A 25,489-nucleotide genomic window follows, 5' to 3' on the forward strand; every position below is an offset into this window, starting at 1 on the left:
TTTAAGTCTTTTGACTGCGCGCTTAGCGCCTTTCGCGCCTGCTCCTGTTGCTTTCTGCTTCAGTCTGTGGGTTGCGCACACCAGGCCTTGTTTGGGAGGCGGCGAACATTAGCACTCCATCACCGCATGCTTTGGGCTCGCAGCTGCTTCCCGGGAGCTTCACTCATTTCTGCTCTAGAAGCTTCTCAGTGGGTGCATATTTTAAAACGCTGGGTTGCCTTGGTAACAGCCAATCATACTGCCCCTGTATAATGACCCTCATGTATAGTCAATAAGCTGTAGCCAGTTTGTCTCTTCAAAGATACATAAACACACGCGGCATTCGTTTTCACTGGAGGCCTCTGCGAAGAAAGTCCTTTATGAGTTTAGTCATTGTGTTCCGGCTGTCACTCTCATTACAGGCTGAGCGTGTTTAAACTGAGGCGTCCAGCCTTAAATCAATCAAGTGTGCACACTTCTCATTCTTTGCAGTTGTCCAGGACTCATTCTTTTGTCTTCAGCATTTTTAGTGGGAAATGTGATGCGAAATTGAAGATGTCTCAGGCAGGTGCTGGTCTTATGCGTTGCTATAGGAAGCCTTAAACGGACCAGTCAGTGAATGATCTCTCAATAGACCTCATCATCAAGCTGATAAACATGCCAGAATGTATGTTGTTGGTGATTGTTAGGATTGGGCAAAGGGAAATGCGTTTTTTTCTCTACGCTGGAATCCCCATTTAGAGTCCATAGGTGGGTCACTAGTATGAGAAAGAAAGACAAAGATCCTTTGAGATAATAATAATAAGAATAGTAATAATAATAATAATAATGACAATAATAATGATAATAATAATTGTGTAGTGCATGGCTACCTCATAAGATGTCACCCAGCGCTCAGCACCGACGTCCGTTCAACTACATGCAGTTCTCAGACCCCCCCGCATCCTGATCTAGAGAACCATGTTTTAAGTTTTTTTCTGAACATTTCCTCTGTCTGGGTCTGCCAAACTTCTAAAGGCAGAGAATTCCAAGGTTTTGGTGCAAGGTAGCTGTTAGGCTTTCCATCCTTGGCGTGGTCTCCTTTAACTTTTTCCCTCTGTTTCCCAGGTTGTTGATGTGTGCTGGACTCTGATTTTGCTGTTTTTGTTACTCTGGGCACTTTACCACTGCTAACCAGTGCTAAAGTTCAAGTGCTCTTATACAAAATGTGTATGTAATTGGTTGATCCACGATTGGCATATTTGATTTACTAGTAAGTCCCTAGTAAAGTACACTAGAGGTGCCCAGGACCTATAAATCAAATACTACTAGTGGGCCTGCAGCACTGGTTGTGCCACCCACCTAAGTAGCTCTGTAATCATGTCTTAGACCTGCCACTGCAGTGTCTGCGTGTGCAGTTTTAAACTGTAAATTCGACTTGGCAAGTGTACCCACTTGCCAGGCCTAAACTTTCCCTTTTCTTACATGTAAGGCACCCCTAAGGTAGGCCCTAGGTAGCTCAAGGGCAGGGTGCAGTGTATGGTTAAGGTAGGACATATGGGGGGTCATTACGACCATGGCGGACGGTGTTAAATTGGCGGTAGCACCGCCAACAGGCTGGCGGTAACTACCGCCAACAGGCTGGCGGTAACTACCGCCAAATTCTGACATTGGCGGTTTGGCTCAAGCCAAACAGCCAATGTACCACACCATCCACCACAGCGGTAGCGATCGCCAGGCTGGAGACATCAGTCTCCGGCCCGGCGGCTGTCACTAGCCCGCCATGGTTTTCGTGGCTTCTGTACCACCACAAAAACCATGGCGGTAGGCACTGTCAGTGCCAGGGAATTCCTTCCCTCGCACTGATAGGGGTCTCCCCCGCCCCCTCCCCAAAGCCCTCCCCCAACAGCCAAGGCCCCCTACCATACCCCAAAGCCGATAGGGCCACCTCCCCTCCCCTCCCCCAGCCCCCAACCACCATGGGCCCCCCTTACATACCCCCACCTCCCCACCCATGCATGCACACACCACTCACACACATACACGTGCACGCACATGTACACATGCACATACACATACACGATACACCCCAACACACACCACACCCCCGCATTCATACACGCACTCACTCACCCCCTCAATACAAACACACTCACACCTCCATTCACACATACGCCACACAACACTCCCCCACCCCCTCCCCTGTTGGACGATCACCTTACCTGTCTCAGTGGTCGTCCGGGAGGGAGCGGGTATCATGGGGCCCGCTCCGCCGGCAGCACCCTGTCACCACAACACTGCCATGCCGAATACTGTATCGTAATTCGGCGGGCGGTGTTGTGGTGACGTGGTGGTGCCGGACGAGCAACCTCCACTGCACCGCGGACGGCCAGTATGGCTGCTGGTGGCTCTCCGCCCAATGTACGGCGGAGAGCCACCAGCAGTCATAATATGGCGGTCGGAAGACCGCCAACACTGGCGGTCTTCGGGCTGGCAGGACTTCAGCGGTCTTCTTAGAAGACCGCTGAAGTCATAATGAGGGTCATAGTAATGTGTTTTATTTGTCCTGACAGTGAAATATTGCTACATTCGTTTTTCACTGTTGCAAGGCCTGTCCCTCTAATAGGTTAACATGAGGGCTACCTTCAAATATGATTAAAGTGTAGATTCCCTTTGGAAGCGGATGAACATGTGGAGTTTGGGGTCTCTGAGCGTACAATTAAAAAATACATCTTTTAGTAAAGTTGATTTTAAGATTGTGTGTTTGAAAATGCCACTTTTCTTCCTTATACCATTTCTGTGAATCTGCCTGTTTGTGGATTCCCTGTCTCGGTCAGTTTGACAGTTGGGCTGATTGCACCTCACACCAGACAGTGACACAAAGGGAGCTGGCATGTAGTCTGCATTTCCTGATGAGCCATCTGTGCTAGGAGGGAGGGGAGGAGTGGTCACTCATACCTGAAAGGGCTGTGCCTGCCCTTACACAATGCAGTCTCCAACCCCCTGGTGAGTGCCTGGGGCCTGGCCTGGGCAAGGCAGGATTTCACAATCAAAAAATACTTTGCTTTGAAGTAGACCTACTTCAAAGGAGAAAATGGGTAGAAGAAGGGCACCCAAAACCACAGACTTTAGAACACTTCTAGAAACCAAGAGGAACCTCTGCCTGGAGAAGAGCTGAAGAGCTGAGAAAGAAGAGTTGCCCTGCCTGTGACTGTGCTTTGTGGAGATATCCTGCAGTTGCTGCTTCTGCCAGAGTAAGAGGGCAAAGACTGGACTTTGTGTGCCTTCCATCTTGAGAAGAAATCTCCAAGGGCTTGATTTAAAGCTTGCCTCCTGTTGTTTGAAGTCTCAGGGACAGCAAAGACTTCTCTCTGCCAGCACCTGGAGTCTCTGGAGAGACTCCTACTCTGCCCTGTGTGCCCATCCAGTTCCTGAGACCCTGAAAAGAGAAGCTGGCAGCCTAAAGACAAGGAAATTCACGCACAGAGCGCCGTGCGAGGAAAAGATCGACGCAACTCTGATCTGCAGCTGAAGAAATGACGCACCGCCGGCTCCGCAGCTGAGAAATGACTCTCGCAGGGAACGCGACCGAAGAATCGATGCACGGAGCAGGAGAAACGACGCGCAGCATCGCTGATGGAGGCTGGGAGATCACAACCCGCGCTGCGGGGTTTTCGGATCATTGTGCGGCTGGATTTCCGACTCAAGTACCGCTGTGCGTGGAAAAACAACACAAGGCCTGCCCGGACCCGAGAGTGCTGACTGGATAGATGCATCTCTCTCCTGCGGAGAGCAGAAACAACGCGCCCGACCAGGCGAAAGGAGAAACAATACACAGTCCCACTTGTGAGTGGAATCAACGCATTACAAGCACTTTTTAACACGCACTCGCCCGTGCGGGGTTATTTTTCACGCGCCCAAGGTACTTTTTCACTCTGACAGCCTTAGTGTGTGTTTAAAGCTACTTAAAGACTATTTTTGATTTTTAATTGATGACTTGTGTATTGTGGATTTTTGTCGGTTTGGTCTTGTTTTGTTTAGATAAATATTTCCTATTTTTCTAAACTGGTGTTGTGTCATTTTGTAGTGTTTTCATTAAGTTACTGTGTGTGTTGGTACAAATACTTTACACCTAGCATTCTGAAGTTAAGCCTACTGCTCTGCCAAGCTACCAAGCGGGTAAGCAGTGGTTAGCTGAGGGTGATTCTCTTTTACCCTGACTAGAGTGAGGGTCCTTGCTTGAACAGGGGGTAACCTGCCTGTCAACCAAAGACCCCATTTCTAACAGTACACTTAGACTTTTATGTAAGTTTATGATTGTTTGCTGTTCACAAAGGTATTTTACTAGTAGTATGTTTATGACTGTGGCATCTCCACACAAAAAACATAGGACTAGATAGTGCTAGTACAATACCTTTGTGAATTGCAGACAATTGCAAACTTACACAAAAGTTTTACTTTAACTTAGTGAATCAGGCCCTCTGCATTTTTCTTTTTTTGTAAGCTTTATGAGAGACCAATCTGTATTTGGATGCATGTTGGCGTTTTTTAATCTTCAGTTACTTTCTATTGAACATCTGTGTTTTATGGTTTTCAAATTTGTACAGGCGGTTGTAAGGATAGGAAATTTGGTGAGAATCCAACTAGTTTTTTGCATTAAGATTGTTTTTTTGTCTATTTTAGCCTTACTCATGAATTTTCTATGGAACTATTAATTTCTATATTATGTATTTGTGTAGATAATGAATTTTGCTTTATTTATGCTGTTTGTTTATGGCTTTGAGTCAGATAAGAATTTTCTGAAATGATCTAACACTTACGGTTTATAGAAGGGTAGCATTAAGAAGTAGTAATTAGTTATCACGTTCAGGGAAGGGTCATGTTAAGAGGTGAAAGCAAGTGGCTTTTAGGTTTCAGATAAGGGTAGCGTTAAGGGTAGTAAGGGTTTTCAGAATCAGGAAAAGGCAGCATTATGGGCTAATAAGGGATGTTTAAAGTTCAGAGGTGGATAGTTGTAAGTGAGAGCAAGCATTTTTTAGGTGTCAGAGATGGGCACTGTTAAGGAGTAGTAAAGGGTAGTGTTAAGGAGTATTAGGGGGTTTAGGAGTTCACTTAAGGGTAACATTAAGAGGTAGTAAGGAGTTTTTATGGTCTAGGAAAGGGTTGCTTTAAGTGATAGCAAGGGCTTTTTAATGCACGTTAAAGGGATATCGTTAAGGGATAATAAGGAGTTTTTTGGGTTCAGGGTGGATAATTTAAAATGATAGTATATTAAATAAATGATTTAGGTTCCATCTATAAAAAATATGACATTTGAAGTAACTTAAATATTAGTATTGCGTTTTTAAAAAAGTTAATAATTAATTAACATTTATAATTAAAATGCCTTTTTTTAAATGAAATATGTGAAGGTAAAAATGATACTTATAAAATACAATTTCCTATGGTTTAAAGGCATCTCAGATGTTAAAAAACATTTAAAGAAAACATGATGTAAAAGTACTCCTGACATACCTTTCTTGATGTTATGACCAAGAAGTAGTTTGACAAAGTATGACTGACAGTTCTGTGGGCATGAATGTAGTGGGAGAAATAAGCAAATTTAGCTGAGGAGAATAGAAATGCCTCTACATTCATGTCTCCATAACCCATAGATCTATAAATTAGGAATTAGAAATTAAAAACATCATGCTGCCAAAGAGTGTCACATTAAGGTATCTTATTCAAGGGTAAGCATTTTTTCTGTGGAAGCACATAGCTGTGGCCAAATTGAAAGCTGTATTCAGATGAACAGACATCTGGTCAGAGCCATAGTGCCTCTCTGTAGTACCTCTGCAAGTTCTATTTGACCACCTGCGTTTGAAGACAGTCAGACCTGAAAAAGTGTGTGCTTTTTTTGGTGTGTAAATTGTAAGCATTATGTGCATTGACTTTCACAGCATTTAATGCATTTTCTTTGTCAGATCTGAAGTGGAATAGTATGACAACTTTGTTTTCTTCTGTTGTCTAGCCCAGAGGTCTGGAAAGGAATGTACAATAGGCAGTTTCAAGAAGTACTGCATAAACCTACCTGTTCAAATCCTTATCTCAATGGAATAGCCTCTGCTTCACAGACTTTCAGCATCCCCAGAATACGTGCCAGGGACAAAGGGTTTTAGAAGCCCTCCACTAGGGCTGCTTAATGTCACAGTTGCCAAAAAGCAAAGCTGCCTAGTACTTATCTCACCTCATCCTTTTTGTCCTCCATCCTAAACTTCTAGTCTCTTAATCTCACTCTTGTAGTTTTTTGTCATGCCTGATTTCTCCCTTTGCCACTGTTTGGACTTCTTTCTATTGCCCTTTCTTTCCCCGTTTTCATCCTATCTAGCACTTGTTCTGGGTCAAAGTCTGATGGCAATAATTATTTGCAGTTCCTAAGAATGAAGGCTGGTTGGGCCCACTTACAGCTACTGCTTTCAAATTGGGGACTGACCACCCCTAAGCAGAGCAGATGGATAGAAGATGGTTCATTGGGCTGCTCTATCACCATACTGCTCCACAAACGTAGCACACCTCATCTGGTCGGATGTTTATTTGGATGTTTGATTGCACACTTGCTTAATTTTACTTCTTGGGACACTAGCCTTTATTAGTATTGGTTTCTTAGGACACAGCTGGTGTATAGGATTTATGAGTTAAATTAACTTGTCTGTGATGTTCTATCTTGAAATTTTAATGTTAAGTTCTGGAATGTGGGGAGCGGGGGAACATTAGACAGAGCTGGAGACTGGAGTGGGAGGTCATGCTATGCATCTGCTACCCACTGGTGGGCCTTTAAAGATGTTAATAAAATAAAGAATATCACTATAGCTCTGTGTGTGTATTCATGTCAGCTCCACAATTGGCGAGTGCAAAGTTTGCCCACAGAGGAGGTCTGATAACAGCTCTGAGAGTTTGGTTCTGTGTGGGGCAGCGTGCTTTATTCATTGTGTTTTTGTCTACTTAATCTGCCTCATTATTCTCTACTGAACTGCATGGTGGACTCCTCATACAAGATACAATACTGTGATTAAAATGTACTTTTTACTGTACTCTGGTGGTTGCTTTAATTGCCCTATTCAAACATGGTGCCATTCTATTCATGACGGAGGACTGCTGTGCTGACATCTGTGGTGCAGATAAGGAATTACAAGGCCCTTTATCTTCTTAAACTGAGGTAAACGTGCCTCTGGCAGCCATTTTGGTAGAACTCTGGACCTAACCCCTTAGAGGACTATGTAAATCACAACTTTGGAGCCCTTTTTTGAACAGTTTTGCATTTGAATTGTGCACCCAAATTCATTACATAACGGATATTTCATACATCATTGCTGGGCAATTCATGACTATATCAAACTTTAGTTGTGTTATTTGACAAGAGCTGCTGTGTGCTCTTGTTACATGTATTTGCACATGCATGCTAGTTCAGCGTGCCAGTGATGTGCATACTTTTTCTTTCAAGGGTGTATATGTGATTGGTGATGTGCACACCAGATCAACAAGGAGACAACAACAGTTACTTTGGTGAATGACAGTTACTAAGGTGAATGATAATGGTGATGGGCACACCATCTAGTGTATTGTGCTTGAACTCTTGGTGATAGGCATATCATGGCAAGTATTAGTTAAAGTATTTTTTGATAGTTACTCTGCATTATTCTGTACTCTTTATTTTCTGGATATGTTTAGTTAATCAGTCAAATGTTTAATCAACCTAGTATATTTTTTCAGATGCCAGATAAAACGGTTCTGGTGTGGAAGAAATAGTTTAGGACATTTCAAAATTATTTATTTGCCATTGAAGGCAGAGTATTTTCAGCTGAAAGAAAACTAACATTATTATTTCGGTTTTTGGGAAATGCCACTCTTAAGATTTATGATAATTTACAACCTATTCCAGCTCCTGAAGCAGGGATGCTTCATGAGATGTTTGTATAGAAGTAGTATGCAGACTGGAGAAGCACTTTACTGATGACCTAAATGTAATGATTGAACATCATAGTTTTGTTTTAAAAGGATGCAGTATGGAGAAGAGTCTGTTGAAGAATATGTAGCTGCTTTAAGGGCCTTCGCAACCAATTGTGACTTTGGTGAGAATGTTGACACATACATTAGAGATAAATTTGTACTTAACCTTGAGTGGAAAAAAATAGTCATTAGCATGTCATAATCCAAAGCTTTCTGAAGTGTTGGGAATTGGCAAGAGTAATGAGGGGTCTATATTGTCAGCTAAGGCTTTAGCTGTTAGTGAAACTGACATAAGTAGAACAGTGGGCACTATCCGAAAGGAAACCACAGAAAAGTATGAGTAAACAGAACTTAGGTTGTTTCAAGTGTGGTTCAAAATCACATTTGTCTGCCATTAGTAGAACATGTATAAATGTAATAGAATTGGACATTTTCATAATTTTTTTAATGTTTGCAGAACTATTAGATCTAATGGTAATGTTAGCAATAATGTTTTTAATAATGTGGATAATGCTCTTGATAATATAGTTCTTACTTTGTTTGATAAAAAATTGTTAGTTTTAGGCTTGGGCAGAGTTCATGGAGTCCAACTCTGTGGAATTCCCCGAAATTGAAAAAAAACTCAGTGAAATTCCACAGAGGCGGAGTTCCATGACCTGCGGAGTCCTGAATGCACCCAATCTCGGAAGCACTTAGCAGGGTTGGGCCTGGTCAGCCAAGCCCGACCCTGCGTAGATTTTCTGAGATTGGGCACATTCAGGAGATGGCCTTGGCAGTGAAAGCTGCAGTTTCAGGTTTTTCACCGGCCTGTTCTGTGTGCAGTGTACACGGGGAAGACCAGTGCACAAGGGGCCTGAAACAGCAGATTTCCTTCGCTGCCTACGGCGCTGGCCTGAATTCAGGCCAGGATCGTATGCAGTACAAGCTGCCAGGCCTCTTCTGCACTGGCCTGCTCCGTGTGCACTGCACATGCGGCAGGCTGGTGCACAAGATGCCTGAAACGGGAGCTTTCACTGCCTACGGCCCTGGCCTGAATTCAGGCCAGGGCCGTAGGCAGCAAAAGCTGCTATTTCAGTCCTTGTTTGTGCACCAGTGTGCACAAACATCGATAAAAAGAGATGAGAACTTACCTGGGTCTTCCCGGGGGTCCTCCTCTCCTTGTCATCTGACAGCAATAAGTCTCTCTGCAGCGGCTGCCTCCCTGTGTGCTCGGGTGCATGCTGCAGCCCAGTTATGGGCTGCACAGTGCAAGCGCAGACTGTCTGGGCTTGTTCAGTGCAGCACATACTGGGCTTCAGCACACACCGGGTGAGCTCCGCTGGCGGGGCTAGCGGAGGTTTTGGACTTACTCTGAGCTCCAAGTGGAGGGAGGAGTTCCAAAAACTCTATTAGCTCCGACAGCAGAGCAGAGCTCCCTGCACGAGCCTAGTTTTAGTACATATAGGAGATGTGGATATTGACATTATGGCTGATTTAGGATCAATGATCACTATTTTCTTGGAAGTTACTTTTAAAGGCAAATGGGAAAATGTTGTTTTGCAGAAAACAGACATCAATTCCAAGGCTTTCAGAAATGTTGATACTGAAATGCTTGGAAGTTTGAGGATAGCCTAGAATTTCAAGGCTGTATCATAGAAACAAAAATCTATGTGGCTATTTGGGTGTGATGTTCCGTAAAGGGAGAGATTGTCCAATTATTTTAAGAGATATGTCATGAAGTCACATTGATGTCCAACAATCCAATGATAAAAATGTGGTTGACAAGCACTGTGCCATTTTCACTACAAAAGTTTGTCATGTGAACAAGTTCATACACAAGATCAAACTTAAGAAGGGAGTGTCTCCTGCTGAACACAATGTATGCACGGTACCAATTGGGATTCATCATCAACTAAAATAACTTCTTATATGTAGTAAAAGGAAGGTACTATTGAAGTAACTGATAGTTCAGAATGTATATCCACAGTGGCCATAGCTTCAAAGAAATCTGGAGATTTTTGTCTTTGTGCTGATTTGAAATCATTGAGTAAAAATTTTGTGGTGGATTGCCACCCTTTACCCAGAATACACAATGTTTTGTCAGCTATCAATAAGGCCAAATATTTTTTGTTCTATGATCTCAAATCAGCATAACATCAGGTTGCTTTAGCAGAGGAGTCAAAAGATTTTGCTACATATGGTACTCCATTTGGGGCCTACAGATATTTGAGGTTACATTTGGTCTTGCCTCTGCACCCAGTGTATTTAAAAAATTGATAGATATTCTGTCTGTGTGGACTTCAAGCTTTTCAGGATGACCTTTTAATCTTTGCTAAGACACTAAAAGAGCATAATGAATTGTTAGAAATGATGTTACAAATGATCAGATAGAGGAAAGACTGTGATAAAAATAGGTGTAAGTTTTTTGAAAAGGAAAATGATTATCTGGAACAGAAAATCACAGGAAATGGCATTCAACCTAACACATATGTGCTTGATGCCATACTTAAAGTCATTAAACCATATGACAAAGATTCTCTGAGACCCTTTTAAGGATTATGGGAGTATTATGCAGGATTTATTCAAAGTTATGCAATTTGTGAGCCTTTGCATAAGCTGTTAAGTAAGGGTGAACATTTTAGTTGGATGAAATTTCCGATTAAATTAATGGCCTGATTTAGAACTTGGTCCAGAGAATATTCCCCCACAAACATGACAGATATCTCGCCTGCTGTATTACAGTCCCATTATATCCTATGGGAATCTTAATACTGTGGACGGTTTATCTGTCACATTTGTGATGGAGTATCCCATCCACCAAGTTCTAAATCAGGCCCAAAGTCTTTATTATTTCAATCTCTGGCACTGACACCATTTCCCCCCCTTGCTAAGTGCTGTCCCACAGTAGGTACTAGCTCATTAGGATTAGGTGCAGTTTTTAATCAAGTTATGAATGGTAAGAAGAGCACTGTGTGTTTCATTTTCAAGGAGCAAGGAGTAGCGGATTTACATTATTGTACTATCAAAAGAGAAGCATTGGCTTTGGTCAGGGTAGTGGAAAAATATAACTTTTTTTTTATAGGTAAAGCATTTGTTTTCATAATTGATCCTAAACCTCTGGCTTATATGATGGATGGCATAAAACTGAAAAGGCTTCATCTAGGTTGGTGAGGTTAATTTCCAGACTGCAGGTGTTTAATTCTGATATACAACATATTACAGGAGGTAAGAATTTGACAGCTGATTGTTTAGATTGCCTCAGAGCATTGATGATAGTGAAAATGTGTTGGATCCACAGGAGTGTGTTGTTACAGCTGTGGATGCAGTTCATAACTGTAGTAGCACCATTTCAGAAACGGAGTGGTTGCAAATGAGGGAAAACAACAGTCAGCTTCTACATATTAAACTGTATCTTGGGCATAAGTGGCCATCTAGTAGGAGTTTGGAATCAGAATTGCAAAGTTTTGCTCAAGTGTCCAGTGAGTTGATTATTGAAAATGGAATATTGTTAAAACATGATTTATGTGTACCTTTTGGTCACAGACAAAGATTATTCAATTTAACTCATCATAGCCATCTTGGTGTTACAGTCACTAAGAAGATTCTCAAACAATAATATTGGTGGCCAGGAATGGTTTCTGCTTTAGAAAACTTTATTGATTCTTGTGCAGTTTGTGTAAATTCAGATAAACATTGGAAAGTGACTTGTGACTATTTTAATCCGTCAGAAATACCAGTTAACCTTGGGATAACGTTTCCATTGCTTTTTTTGGTCCATATATTATAAAGTTTGTGGTCATACTTATTGACAACATTTCTAAGTGGATCTATCATGCATTTGTTTGTAATCCCCCCACTGAAGAAGTGATTAATATCCTGGTTAAATCTTTCCCAATTGAAGGATTTCCCAAATTATTGATCTCAGATAAAGGTGTGAAATTTGTTTCTACCACAATGTCACACTTTTTTTAATTGCATGGGATTGTTTTTGAAAAAGCACCATTATATTGTTGCAAGGCCAATGGTCAGTTTGAGAGGGCCAATAGGTTTTGAAATAAGGAATTTTATCTGCTTTGGTTAACATTAGAATACTTCAACGTTCTTGATATGAAAGCTCTGAAGTTATACTATACTCCACATTTAGCAACGAGATTTTTTCTGTATTATTTGATTAGAGAAAGAGAAGGTTGTGTTTTATAACTGCGGAGGTTTGTAAGTCTATCATGTTGAAAATACAGTTTGGTAAGGAAGTAGAGAAGGAAAGAAGTAATATATTTTCTAAACAAGTTAGTAATAAATTATAGCATGAAAAACTAAATAGAATCAAACCTAAAACTGTTAAAGAAGGTGATCGGGTGCCTATAGCTAAATGTAATTTCATTCATAAAGGTGAATCTGAATTTACAAAGCTGATGTAAGTTATTAGAGTTACAGCCAGTGCTGTGTTCTTGCACAAGAAGTTCAAGAACAAGAGTTCTATCCTTATTCTGAAACCAGGTCAAGAAGAACTTTTATGGGAACTAAGAACATTTTATGAGGCTGATGATGAGATTACTTTTGATGGTGAAGCATTGAGCACAACACTTTCTCTATGCACTAAAACAGTACATTGTTTGAGCAATATCAGACTGATGTTATTAGTTCAGATGAAGTTGTGCAGGGCAAAGCTTCATCAGTATAATCTCAAATTGATGAATCCGAAATTTGAAACTTTCGGTGTTTTTCTTTGTTAAGACACACTTAAGACAGCAGAATAGGCTTGTAATTGGAAAATTATATTACAAGTCACCTTTAATAGTTGTTTTCATGTGACAGATCAATTTAGAGACATCAGAAGAATTCTTCTACTGCTGCACTAAAAAGGGTGGTTACAAAAGTATCATGCATTTCTGTCACTGGTTGTCCAGCTCCTGTTTTTTCAGTGCAGTATTCTAGAGCCATGTTTTGTCACATCTCTGTGCCAGACATGTGAATGGCTGAGTGGAAAGCGCAATTGGAATTCTCATTGGAGGTGGAGGCTAAGGCCAGTAACTGGCACCATAGGACATGCAATAAGTGAATAGCACATGGCAAAAGGTAAATTAGCACTCATTGCACTATGTGGGCATCAGTTGTAATTTGCGAGTGAGGGTGTGAATGTGGTTTGTGGGAAGTGGTCCCCTATGATATGAAGGCAGTTTGGTGGGACTCACATTTAGCCCTCTATAAAAAACAACAAAGTATGTATTTTTTTAAATTATGAAAATAAGAGGTGAAACCAAACATAGGACAAAATAATGTTTCATTAGTCTTCTTTGATGATAATATTCTTTTAATGTACAGTTAGGGTTAGTTTATCGCCGACATAGTGCATAGAATAAGTAATATCCTTATGAAAGTCTGTCCATTGCTTTCTTACTACAAGTGAGTTCTGATGACACAGCTTGCTTGTACTAAGAAAAAAGTCACTAGTTGCCTATGATAATTGATTACAGTTAAATAATTATATCACAACAGCCAAGGGTATAGCACTGGCTCACATCCCTAGGATGCTTTGTCTCTCACAAACTGAAAGTTAGATGACAGTCTATCTATTGCTGTCAGAATACTGCATTTAGTTTCATTTTCCATGAGACTACAAGTAAATGAGGTGAAGTAAACACTAAATTTTAAAGAAAACTGTTCACATTTAGACATTGCCCTGAAATTGCATTGCTTCATGCGACTGTAAAACACACCTCCATTAACAAGCAACCCTGTTTCTTTTTGTTTCCAAAATTTGTTTGCTTTTAGCACATCTGAATTTCAAGTACCACTTCCCCAGCACATTAAAAGCTGATGCATGGGCTTAAAATGCTACTACAGGGCAGCCACATATATATAAATAGATAGATAGATAGATAGATAGATAGATAGATAGATAGATAGATAGATAGATAGATAGATATGCAAATGTTCTTATTGTGCTCGGTGTATAAACAGAGAAAATGGGCTCCATTAACATTAATTCAGAATACTTTGTTTCTCTATTTTCAAGAAAGGCATGCAGAAAGTTTGTTATGAATTTTTTTTATTGGTCCTTTTTTGAATGTGGCAGAGTATTTTTGCAACCAGGACAGCCTGTCTGTCAGTTACATAGCCATTCCCCTATTTAGGTGAGCTCTCCTGCCTGACATGGTCCACACTGGTTTCCTATCCCACTGTGACTGGAGTGTGGCTGTTCTGGAGGGTCCTGGGAATGGATATGAGAAGACATCGTCAAGTCAAACTTTACAGTGCAATGACTGTCCTTTGTTCTGCTAGCTCTTCCTGTCCACTGCCACAAGGCTCATCCCTACTACGTGGTCATCAGTTAACTCCACCATGTCCTTCCTGGCTTAGAGGTAGGCAACTGTTTTCTGGATCATGATTGCTAACTCTCTCAGCTAAGGATGTGGATTCCACCTCTGGAGCTGTGATGTGTGTCAGTACTTATCCGCTTAAGTTATCACAATCATAGTTTGAAATTTAGTAGAAAATATATTTTGCTGACCTTTCTAGTATTTTCACAGGTAGCAATGTACATTTAAATACTGAAAGCACACATAGGCCTTTAGCAACTGTAATTGCACACTTTTTAAAAGTAGAGTGTGCCACCTTTTATAGACACCCTACATTGTGGGTCAGGAAAGTACACTTATTAATATATAAACCAATAGGTTTTCCTACATAGTAAAGACACTTTCCTTGCAAGGAGTCAATGCAGCGCCTTTAAACTACAGCCCAGCTAGAGCACTGTGCAGCTCTGGGCAGACACATACTTAAATCATATATGTGGATGGTTTAAATGCACACTGCAGCCCACATATGTGATAGATGCATTTTAGGCACTGTCTACAGTTGACCTATTGGGAAGTTAAACAGTTGAAATAGGGAGTTCCAAAGTAACAACCCCATGCTTTAGGGGGGGACGCACACTCGCCTTATCAACATTTAGCGGTGGAAAAGCACACACAGTTCTACATACATCAAAGTCATACTGGAAGAAATTGGATGGATTACAACAAAAATGATGGAATTCCATATTTACAATCTGGTGGTTTCTTACATTAGTGGGTGTTAGACTTGGTATCCTTGGTGTGGTCTCCCCTAACTTTCTGCCTCTGCTTCCCAGGTTGTTGATGTGCGCTGGACTCTGTTTTTGCTGTTTTTGTTACTCTGGGCACTTTACCACTGCTAACCAGTGCTAAAGTGCAAGTGATTCTATATAAGATGAATGTGTGAATTGGCTTATCCATGATTGGCATATTTGATTTAATAGTATGTCCCTAGTAAAGTGCACTTGAGATGCCCAGAGGATGTAAATAAAATGCTACTAGTGGGCCTGCAGCACTGATTAGGCCACCCACATATGTAGTCATGTAAACATGGCTCAGACCTGCCACTGCAGTGTCTGTGTGTGCAGTTTTAAACTGCCAATTCGACTTGGCAAGTCTACCCACTTGCAAGGCCTAAACCATCCCTTTTTATACATGTAAGGCACCTCTAAGGTAGGCCCTACGTAGCCCTATAGGCAGGGTGCAATGTATGTTAAAGGTGGGACATGCACTGATGTGTGGTACATGTCCTAACAGTGAAAGACTGCTAAATTCCGTAGTCACTGTTGAAAAGGCCTATCTCACTCATAGGTTAACATGGGGGCTGCCTTTAAATATTATTAACGTGCAAATTCCCTTTGAGACAGATAGAAATATGGAGTTTGGGGTCTCTGAACTCACAATTTAAAAATACATCTTTTAGTGAAGTTGGTTTTTAGATTGTTATTTTGAAAATGCCACTTTTAGAAAGTAGGCATTTTCTTGTTTAAACCATTCTGTGACTCTGCCTGTTTGTAGATTGCCTGTCTGGGTCAGTTTGACAGTTGGGCTGTTTATAAATCCCCTCTAGACAGTGAGATTAAGGGAGCGGGGTGTAGCCTGCATATCTTGATGAGTCATCTGTGCTAGAGTGGACGGAGGAGTGGCCACTTACACCTGAATGGCCTGTGCCTGCCCTCTCAAAATGCAGTCTCCAACCCCCTGATGAGTGTCTGGGCCTGGCATGGGCAAGGCAGGATCTTGCAAACAAGAGAGACTTCCCTTTGAAGTAGGCCTACTTCAAAGGCAGAAAGGGGTGTCAGTATTGGACCCAAAACCTCTGAAAATCAGATCACGTCTGGAACCAAGAGGAACCTCTGCCAAGGAGAAGAGCTGAAGAGCTGAGGAGGAGTGCTGCCCCTGCCTGTGACTGTGCTTTGTTGTGCTATCCTGCAGTTGCTGCTTCTGCCTGTGAAAGGGGACAAAGGCTGGACTTTGTGGGATGTTCCAGCTTGTGAACAATCTCCAAGGGTTTGAGTTGAGCTTGTCTCCTGTTTTGAATTCTCAGGGCCATCAATGACTTTCTCTACTAACAACTGGACTCTGCTGAGACTCCTGTCCTGCCAAGTGGTATCCTATCCAGTCCCCGGGCACTTGAAAAGTGAAGTTGGCAGACAAGAGCTGAAAATCCATGCAGAGAATGCTGTGGGGGAAATTATCGACACACCATCTGCAACGCAACTGATAATTGACGTGCCACCATCTTTGCTGCTAAAATCGATGCTCCACCTGCATCTCAGCTGGGAGATTGACGCATCATGGCTGCAGAAACGACGCGCAAGACCCGCTTGCGGCTGCTGATAATGCTGCAAAGCCCAAGCAGCGAGGTTTTCTAACACCGTGCAACAGGATTTTCCACGCATCAAAGTCATCAAAGTCAACCTGACTTTGCGTGGATCCGAGGTGCCCCGTCCAGAAATAGAAACAAGAAACAGCCTCCCTTGAGAGGAAGGAATCAATGCTTTTTCTGACGCAATCTCGCCCGTGTGGCTTTATTTTTTACGTTAACCAGGTACTTTGTGCAAAATCATTGTTTCCATTGTTTTCTATGGAGTAAGACTCTTATTCTTTTGAAAATTCAGATTTTAACTTGTGTATGTTGGATATTAGTTGTTTTGGTCTTGTTTGATTTGACTACATATTGCCTATTTTTCTAAACTGGTGTGGTGTCCATTTTGTAGTGTTTGCACTGTATTACTGTGTGTGTTGGTACAAATACTTTACACATTGCTTCTGAGTTAAGCCTGCCTGCTCGTGAAAAGCTACCAAGGGGGTGAGTGGGGGTTAACCAGGTGTGTTTCTCATTTGCACTGACTAGAATGAGGGTCTTTGCTTGGACGGGGTTAAACCTGACTGCCAACCAAAGACCCCATTTCTAACAGTGGGCAAAAGAGATCAACTTTAAAGGGATAGGGTGAAAGAGTGCCCGTGGCATATACGAGCTACTTAACCATGTATTACATCGAATATCGTTCTTAACTTTATAAATAATTTTGGAGTTTGATCTTGTTCTCTCTTAGGTTATGGAACTCCTTGGTGGCTTGCACTATCATTATAATTTATAGTAGTGGGACCTTATCCTAAAACATGTTATTATTATTATTTGTAGTAGTAGTAGGTTTAGAAGAAGTGTTGAGTTGTACTTGAAGTAGATGAAGTAGTAATAACTAAGTCATAACTACTAGTAAAAATAAGGTATAAGGTACTTCTTGCCTTTTATTGTAAGGACATTGCAAGTCACTGAGGAGTACTGTAAACAATTATGATTAAGATTTTTACAATTATGTTCGTTTTTGATGGTGTTGATATTGGTATAATTTTCAATATTAACAAAATAGCAATGCCACCACCACTTCTACTACTGCTGTTGCTGGTTTGCTTCACCTACTAATACTACCATTACTACTAATAGTAATAAGAAGAAGTATTACTACTATTATTCTTATTAGCCTTGTTATTATTATTATTATTATTATTATTATTAGTAGTAGTAGTAGTAGTAGTAGTAGCAGCAGCATTAGTAGATATAGTAATGATATTCTTGTTAATATGCTAACTATTGGTGATGACAGTGTTAATAGTAATAATACTACTACTACTTCTAATAACAATAATAATAATTATAATAATAATAACTATTATTAGCAGTAGTATTAGTGTTATTATTATTATTAGTAGTAGTGGCATTAGTAGATATAGTAATGATATTTTTGATAACATGCTAACTACTGGTGATAGTAGTGTTAACCGTAATACTAATACTACTTAAAATACTACTACTACGAATAACAACAATAATAATAATCAGTATTATTATTATTATGATTAATATTATTGTGGTTATTATTTTCATAGTAGTAATAGTAGATGTAGTGAAATTGTTAATTTGCTAACTACTGGTGATGATGATAGTGTCAGTAGTAATACGACTACTACTACTACTACTACTAATAATAATAATAAATATCGTTCATACAGTCCTATCGCAATTCGCTAATGTAAGATTTTGAAGAGGAAAACGATCGAAACAAAGTTACTTGTTGCCCACAATGTGGCTCCAGAATGCTTCAAACGAGGCTGCGCGCGCATGCGCATTTAAAGAAGGACCTTGGAAACAGGTGTTACTTCAGGCCTCAATTGCGTTACACATTAATACATTGGTATGCTTGCCTGTGTTACCAAGCAGAAACTAATGCCGGGATGTGAGAAGAGAGCTCTGAATATAAACGCCCCATCAAATTCAAGAACAAGCTGCCTCGAAAAGGAAATAGAGAGTGCCACAAAAATGTTTTCAGTGGGTGCTTTGCCTACATGATCTAATGGAATTCAGCTGTTTTCAGCTTTATTGTGTCCTCACGTCTAGATTAGAACCCATATTTAGTTACGCTTTTAATGTATTCCAGGATTTTTGTTGAGTCTTGTTTGGTCCGTTCTCTCTGCCCTATTTATTTTATTTTATTTATTTTATTTTATTTAATGCGTTTTTATATAGCGCGGACTTTACCCGAAGGTGTCAGAGCGCTTCACAATAGGCAAAGTAAAGATACAAGAGGAGAAAAATTACAAGTGAGTCTGCTACAAAAACAAGCGTTACATTACAAGAGGCAATCGTGATAATTGTGCACTTATCAAGAGCAAAAAATAAACGAGGTAGCAAACGATACGTTATGAGAGGAAAAAGTGACGTGTGCAGGTTACAAGAGTAAATAAAGTACGAATAGAGGTAAAAAAAGTTGCAATCAATGGTAGACACTCAAAACACTAAAACAATAGTTACGTTACATGAGGCAGTGGTGGCCGTTGTGCATGTATCAAAAGCAAACAAGATATAAGAGGTAGCAGTGCGCTGAAGGATGATTTTTACAAAGGATGATGGCAAACCGCATTACACAGCGTGTTGTCTAGGAAGATTTATCGTGGTGTGGGCGGGGAAGGAGCGCAACATCCTTGACTAGGCATATCATTCTGGAATTTACGTAAAAAGTCAAAATACATTTAGCCGCCAAAATTGGCATGCACGCTACTCGAGCTAATTTCCTGCAATTGGATGGGAAAGGAAGACTAGTGACTGCCGTGGCCAGGAGTAAGGCCCTGATTACAAATGTGTTGGTAAACCAGGTTCGGGCACAAGATACAAGTGTGGTGCAAATGTCACCTTATATGAAAGGCTGCACCCATAACTTGTGCCAAGAAAAAGCTGATACAAACTGCATACAATTTTGGTTTTCGCAGCCCAGAGCAAGTAAGATCAAACACAATTTCCATGTACTTCTCAGTTCTACAGGTATACAACTCAAAATAGCGGCATTTAGTGGGGGTACAATTTGCACTTGTTTTTGGCCCGAGACACATAATCAAGTTGCTAAGGGCCATATGTACGAACTCATTTCCCCAAAGACACAGAATGGGCAAAACCCTTTGATGCATCCGGGCCTTAGCTATTTGTGGTCAGGCAGTTGTTAAAGCAGGTGCTGCTTGTTTTCACACCTCATCCACATTTTAGGAAACAAACAGTTTATGGTTAGGATCAAAGTTGAAATACAAGGGGCCAGATCTACAAGAAAGTGGTGCATCAGACCCGATGCGCCACTTTTCTTGCGCCGCCCCTGTCCCACTTAACGACACCATGGTTGCGCAGTATTTACAATACAGTGCACCATGGTGCTTGTTTCCACAATAGTGTCATAATTTATGACGCTATTGTGGCGCCTTGCTGGATTAGTGGCGTAAATGATGGTGCTAGTGCACAAAGAACTAGGGATGCCCATAGCTTACTATGGGCCCATCACTTTAACGCCTTCCCCGAGCAGGCATTAAAAATGTTGGAAAAAGTTTCACAATGAAATCTCGTAGCTCTCACTGCGCCATTTTTTGTGGCCTCCCTGCATGGGAACGCCTCCCTTGCATACATTATACCTGGTGCCTGTATAGTGTGGTTCAAGGGTTGCAAAGTTGCTCAATGCTAGCATTGCGCCACTTTGTAAATATGGAGCAGGGAAATGGCTTCCTTAATGCCACATTAGCGTAAAAAAAATTATGCTAGTGTGGCACAAGGAGGCACAAGGGCTTTGTAAATCTAGCCCAAAGTATTTTAATTTTCTCATGTTCTCCCCACTCTATGAACTGGATATGGAAAACCTTGGGAATGTCTGTGAATACCACATTGTGGTTGTTTACTGTCTTCATATTTTTCAAATTTGGTCTATTCCTACATTAACCATGTTCCTACTTTTAGATTGTTTAAATTCAACTATGGTGCTAGATTTTTCACAATTCTAAATTCTGTGAGCTGGAGTACAAACGCAGGTGGATTCTCCTTGCAAGTTCTATAGTGAAGTGAGCTCTGGAAGTCTTAAATTGTCTATTAGTTTGACGCTCGGACATTCTAGTCTGAGCCTGAAATACCCTGTCTGAACCTTCGGATTGGACATGGGTTTCTGGAATCTGAATCTAACACCCAATCGGTAGCCAAAGTAGTTCAGCTGCAATTGGACCCGTTATTCTTATAGACCAAATGTTGTCTCTCCGTTCTGATGCTTTAGAGATGCAACACAGAAATGATGTACAAACAGGGAATCACGTGGTCTCGTAACTATCAGGGCTCCGTCCAGTGTACTGGAACGTTCAAATACGGGACTTCATTACTGCAGAGCTTTATTTTCGTTATCTCTTAATTAATGTGTCTATCCTGCAACCCTGTTTAATTATGGGATGAGAGAGGACAGCGTTACATCACATTGCATCTCTCGCAATGAAGGCATTCCATCCTGTACTTAACAATGTGTTGGTGATCTCTTGAACTTTGCAAAGATCATGATTCATAATTTAAAATGCATATAATGGACAATGTGAGTCTATTCCTTTAAATGCTATAACACTATTCAATGTATGTCTAGTTAAATTGTGTCTATAGCTTTCCTGGTTAGTGCCACTTAAAGTGAATACATGCAAGGAAGTATTTTCTAGAATATTTTCATAAAAAGTTATAGCTTATCCTCATTCTGTCATCGAGCTTGGTTGCTGTCATGGCCTCCAAAACGTTTGTGTTAATGTTGCAATATTTGTCTTTTTGCAGATGATCTGACAGACTGTGTAGACCCTGATTGTTGCCAGCAGAGCAGTTGCTTCTCGACTCCTCTTTGTCACGGGTCACCAGACCCGCTTGATCTGATTCAGCAAAGCCAGCCCCCTTTCTCCCAGCATCCTCCCCGACTATTCTACGACCGCATAAAGTTCTTGATCGGGAAGGATAGCACTCATGTCATCCCTGGAGAAGCGACATTTGACAGCAGGTTAGTAAAGTGATAATAATAGGAATAATAATAATTATTGCCATCATCATCATAAAAATACTGCAGCTAGTGATGTCATCATGCCGCTTGACATACTTACCATCATTCAGTATACATCATCAGACAGATAATATTTAACACCAATGGCCAGAGACAGAGGCAGCTGAGCTGCCAGAAATACCAGAGACTTACAAAAGATACTAATATTTAAACATCCAAGAGAGCTGGGCCGCAGTCATTTACATATCAACTCACTTCACATGTGGACCACCCTGCCTCCTTCCTCCCTCAGCTCATTACCCTTTGTCGAGGGAATACAAGTACTGTAATGACATATTACAATTAACTATCTTAATAGTGCTCATTTTTAGCAAATTCATGTTGTAGTCCCAGACATTGTACAGGAATTTACATCCCATCCACTGCAGACTCCAAGCACACTAGGTACTAGGCAGTTTATTTAAAATCCTACCATCATCCATATTTCTTAACAATTGTTTAATCTTTTGTCTCATTGTTTCAATAATTTAAAAAATTGTCAATTACTGGGAATACTAGAAGGCATATGCACTGAGGTTGGAATAAATATTTTTGCCCCCATAGTTTAAGTGTCACTTTGCCACTCCAGCTTGCTCATGTCCTCCAGGAAATGGATAACATTTGCTGCCTTTAGTGTCACTTTCTCTTCTTTGCTCCTCCTGATGGTGGCAACTTAACTTGCCTCTCAGTTTGCATTGCCTAGAAGGGATCCTTTGTGAGAAGTAGAAATATAAACCTGATTATAATGCAAAACAGTTTAAATGGTGAGAATATATTAGTATTGTACTTTTAAATGTCTACAGCCTTCATACAGCCTTTATACTGGCAGTGTAATACATTTTGTGATAGAATCAAACGGGATTTCAAGGATTCGCTTTGCAGTAATCTCCTAACTGATCTACTACACCAGTCAATATCAGAGAGGGAGGAAAGGCTTACCATGCTTCCATGGGTAGAACTGTGGACAGCCTTTCTGTGGTCAAGAGAGTCTTTGGGATTCAAGAAATACATTACCAATAGGAAGAGAGTAGCACTTTACAATGTTTGAACACAGCAGTTATAAATACAAAATATATTTGCAGGCCAACAATACTAAAAGAGTTGAAAATAGGCACAGTACTGTCCAACAAGGCTTAGGGCTTGATTCACAAAGGTGAACTTAAACTGAGGTCTAAGTTTAGACCTGAAATCTAAGTTTAGACACGAAGTCTAAGTGCGGACATGAAATCTAAGTGCCCAGTTCAAAAAGTTAAACTTAACTTCAAGTTTATCTTTGTGAATTTGGCCCCTAAACTTCAGGTCTAAATATAGACTTCAGTTTGAAACTTAGACTTCAGGTCTAAGTTTACTTTTGTGAATAGAGCCCATAGTGCCCTTAAATAAAGATATATTATACTAGTTCACAAAGGTGTGGAGAAGTATAAAACTATGGACAAAAAGCATTGCCATGGGTGTTCTTTAGTAGGAGAGGTGTAAACTGCCAGGCCAAGCGGTCAGTGAAATAGGATTGCATATTGAAAATTATTTTTAAAATGAAAATTATTTGGAGCTCAGTTCATTCAAGCATGAGCAAGTAATAGGAGATAGCAAAGGATTCTACAGCCTTTGAACCCCTTTGCAATCCTCATTTTCAGGAAGAATTAGAATGAAAGAAAACTTCTGGCTTGTTCATCAAGGCTGATGTTGGATTCAAAGTCCTTAGATCAAAACTATGGTCTTTTCTTGTCATTCTCTTGAAGATGGTCCTGTTCATTTTAGGCAAAGATATTTTTATTTGCATTCAGATGATCTTTATAGAAAGACTTGGTAAACATTATGACTGAATACTTTTGGTTTTTTTTCTAAACAAGGCTACTATACAAAAAGTGAGATGATAATTAGGAAAAAGCTCTATCATGGTGTTTATACAACTTTCCATTGATTTTTGCACAATATCCTAAGTCAATGACTCAAGTTCTTGGAACCTTTTTCTGGTCTCCAGTCAAGAGCATGCAATTTAGATGGTGGTCTTGAGAAAATGCCTCTTTTGTGTGATCACCCTCATTTTCTTGCTAAATGTTATTGCTGTTTTTTTTATTACTTTGCACACTTGAGCACTGCTGTTCAGAACCCAGTGTATGTGCTCTGACCCATAAAACATGGTCAAATTGTCTAACTCCTAATTGGCTACTTAACTTTCCAGTAGGGCCATAGTGCTTGGTGGAGAAAAATACACCAATGTCATGGGAAAGTTATACATCACTTGTGGACTACAGCACATTAGCTGTAATCCATTAGGCTTACAAACAAAACAAAAAAATGTCTTCAGACCTACCCATGTAGCTTGATTCCTGTTTTTAAACCTGCAGCAAACCTGTCAAAATAACCCTTTTAAACAGGAACAAATCACCAACGTAGGGTAACTAGTATTTATAAGCGGTCCTTGCAAGAATTTAGGGTTGCCAATAAGTTATAGTGATTTGTCCCCAAAGGCCATTTTCACTGTGAAGGGTTGTAGCTAGCCAACAAGAATACTGAAAGTTAAACTTAAAATCATAACTATGCTATCTTGGACTTGGTCTAAACTACATGATTAATTCAAACACTGATTGTAATGTTTATTGAAAATTCAATTCAGCAGTGAAGTTGAATTTTGAAAAAAATATTTAGAAAACATAATTTTTAAAATGTAGACCTTGTCTGCTTGAACCATCAATAGGCTCATTAGCATTGAAATGCCAACTGCTGACTTGTTAATGCTTCCCTTTAATAAGCTGTGAAAACGGTTCCCAGAGCAGAAACAATTGTTTAGGCCTTCTGGAAGGAAGACATAGGTGTGATGTATGTGACCCATATCAACTCATGGAGGACATGTGAGGAGGACTCAGGAACTCCATGAACATGAAAGGGGACAGGCTGAGGCTTGCCTATTCATAGTTCAGTGTGAAGGGAGACATGGGGAAAAGAAGCCTTTGTTTCTTGGGCTCTCTGTAGCCAGCTTTTCACTAGCGCAGTAGAAGAGGGAGCTGGCCCTAGAACAGTTTAGTGTTGCTGGGGAGAAGTGGACTGATCATTTCCCTAAAGATACACCTGGCTGAGACAAAAGGTTGTGCCATCTTCAGTTTTATTTAGAATATAGTGTTGTGTGGAATAGTTTGCAGTAAAGCAAACAGCATATGCTGCAAAAGTGGGACAATTTGCCCTTGGGAAGTTTTTTCTCGTTGGTTTGGGAGTGGCCAGGAGTGACCCCCATCCACTCCCCACTGAATCCTATAAGACTAGCAACTTACCCACAATTCAGAAAAACACTTTCTGGACCTGTAGAAAAACAAAACAGGTCCCAACCTGCTGTATGACCTGAAGGGCTGGACCTATGCCCACTTTTACCCAGGAGTAAGAAGGAGACTGCAAGGGTCTGTTGGCTGACCTACTGTGTGGCTGCAGGAACACGACAAGCTGAAAGAGGCATTATTTCAGAAGTGCCCAGCTGGCCGGAGGAAACTGCACTTGAATTGGACCCTGCTGGTAAACTCTGCTGGAGTGAGCTCTGGCCAATTTTAGGAGGATTTTGTCAGCTACAGCTCCAGATTAGCCCTTCTGGAAGATTTTGAGCTCAATATAAAAGACTATGGGCCTGATTTAGATTTTCATGAACGGGTTACTTCATCACAACAGTGACGGATATCCTGTTTGCCAAAATATAAATTCCATTATTTCCTATGCCCACCTGTCAAATTCTAAATCAGGCCTAAGTCTGAAAGTAGAAAATATTGACTGGGCAAAGGCACAAAAAGATCCCGCACAATGTGAGCACTTCAGTATCTGTAAAATTTAAATTTCTCCCATTTGGAGTTTCTCCTGTCAAATTTAACACTTCAGCAG

At 40.7% G+C, this 25,489-nt stretch overlaps 1 protein-coding gene across 2 annotated transcripts in view; it reads left to right on the forward strand.

Annotated features, from left to right (window-relative positions):
• Window positions 1–25,489, forward strand: part of TENM1 (teneurin transmembrane protein 1) — a 1,758,425-nt gene that overhangs the window by 1,217,085 nt on the left and 515,851 nt on the right. For both annotated transcript variants that reach the window (XM_069211839.1, XM_069211847.1), the window contains one exon: window positions 21,373–21,589. In XM_069211839.1, coding sequence (XP_069067940.1) covers window positions 21,373–21,589 — 217 coding nt within the window. The remainder of the gene's footprint in view (window positions 1–21,372; window positions 21,590–25,489) is intronic.

This window comes from Pleurodeles waltl, chromosome 2_1 (assembly GCF_031143425.1).
Source record: "Pleurodeles waltl isolate 20211129_DDA chromosome 2_1, aPleWal1.hap1.20221129, whole genome shotgun sequence".
NCBI classification, from domain to species: Eukaryota; Metazoa; Chordata; class Amphibia; order Caudata; family Salamandridae; genus Pleurodeles; species Pleurodeles waltl.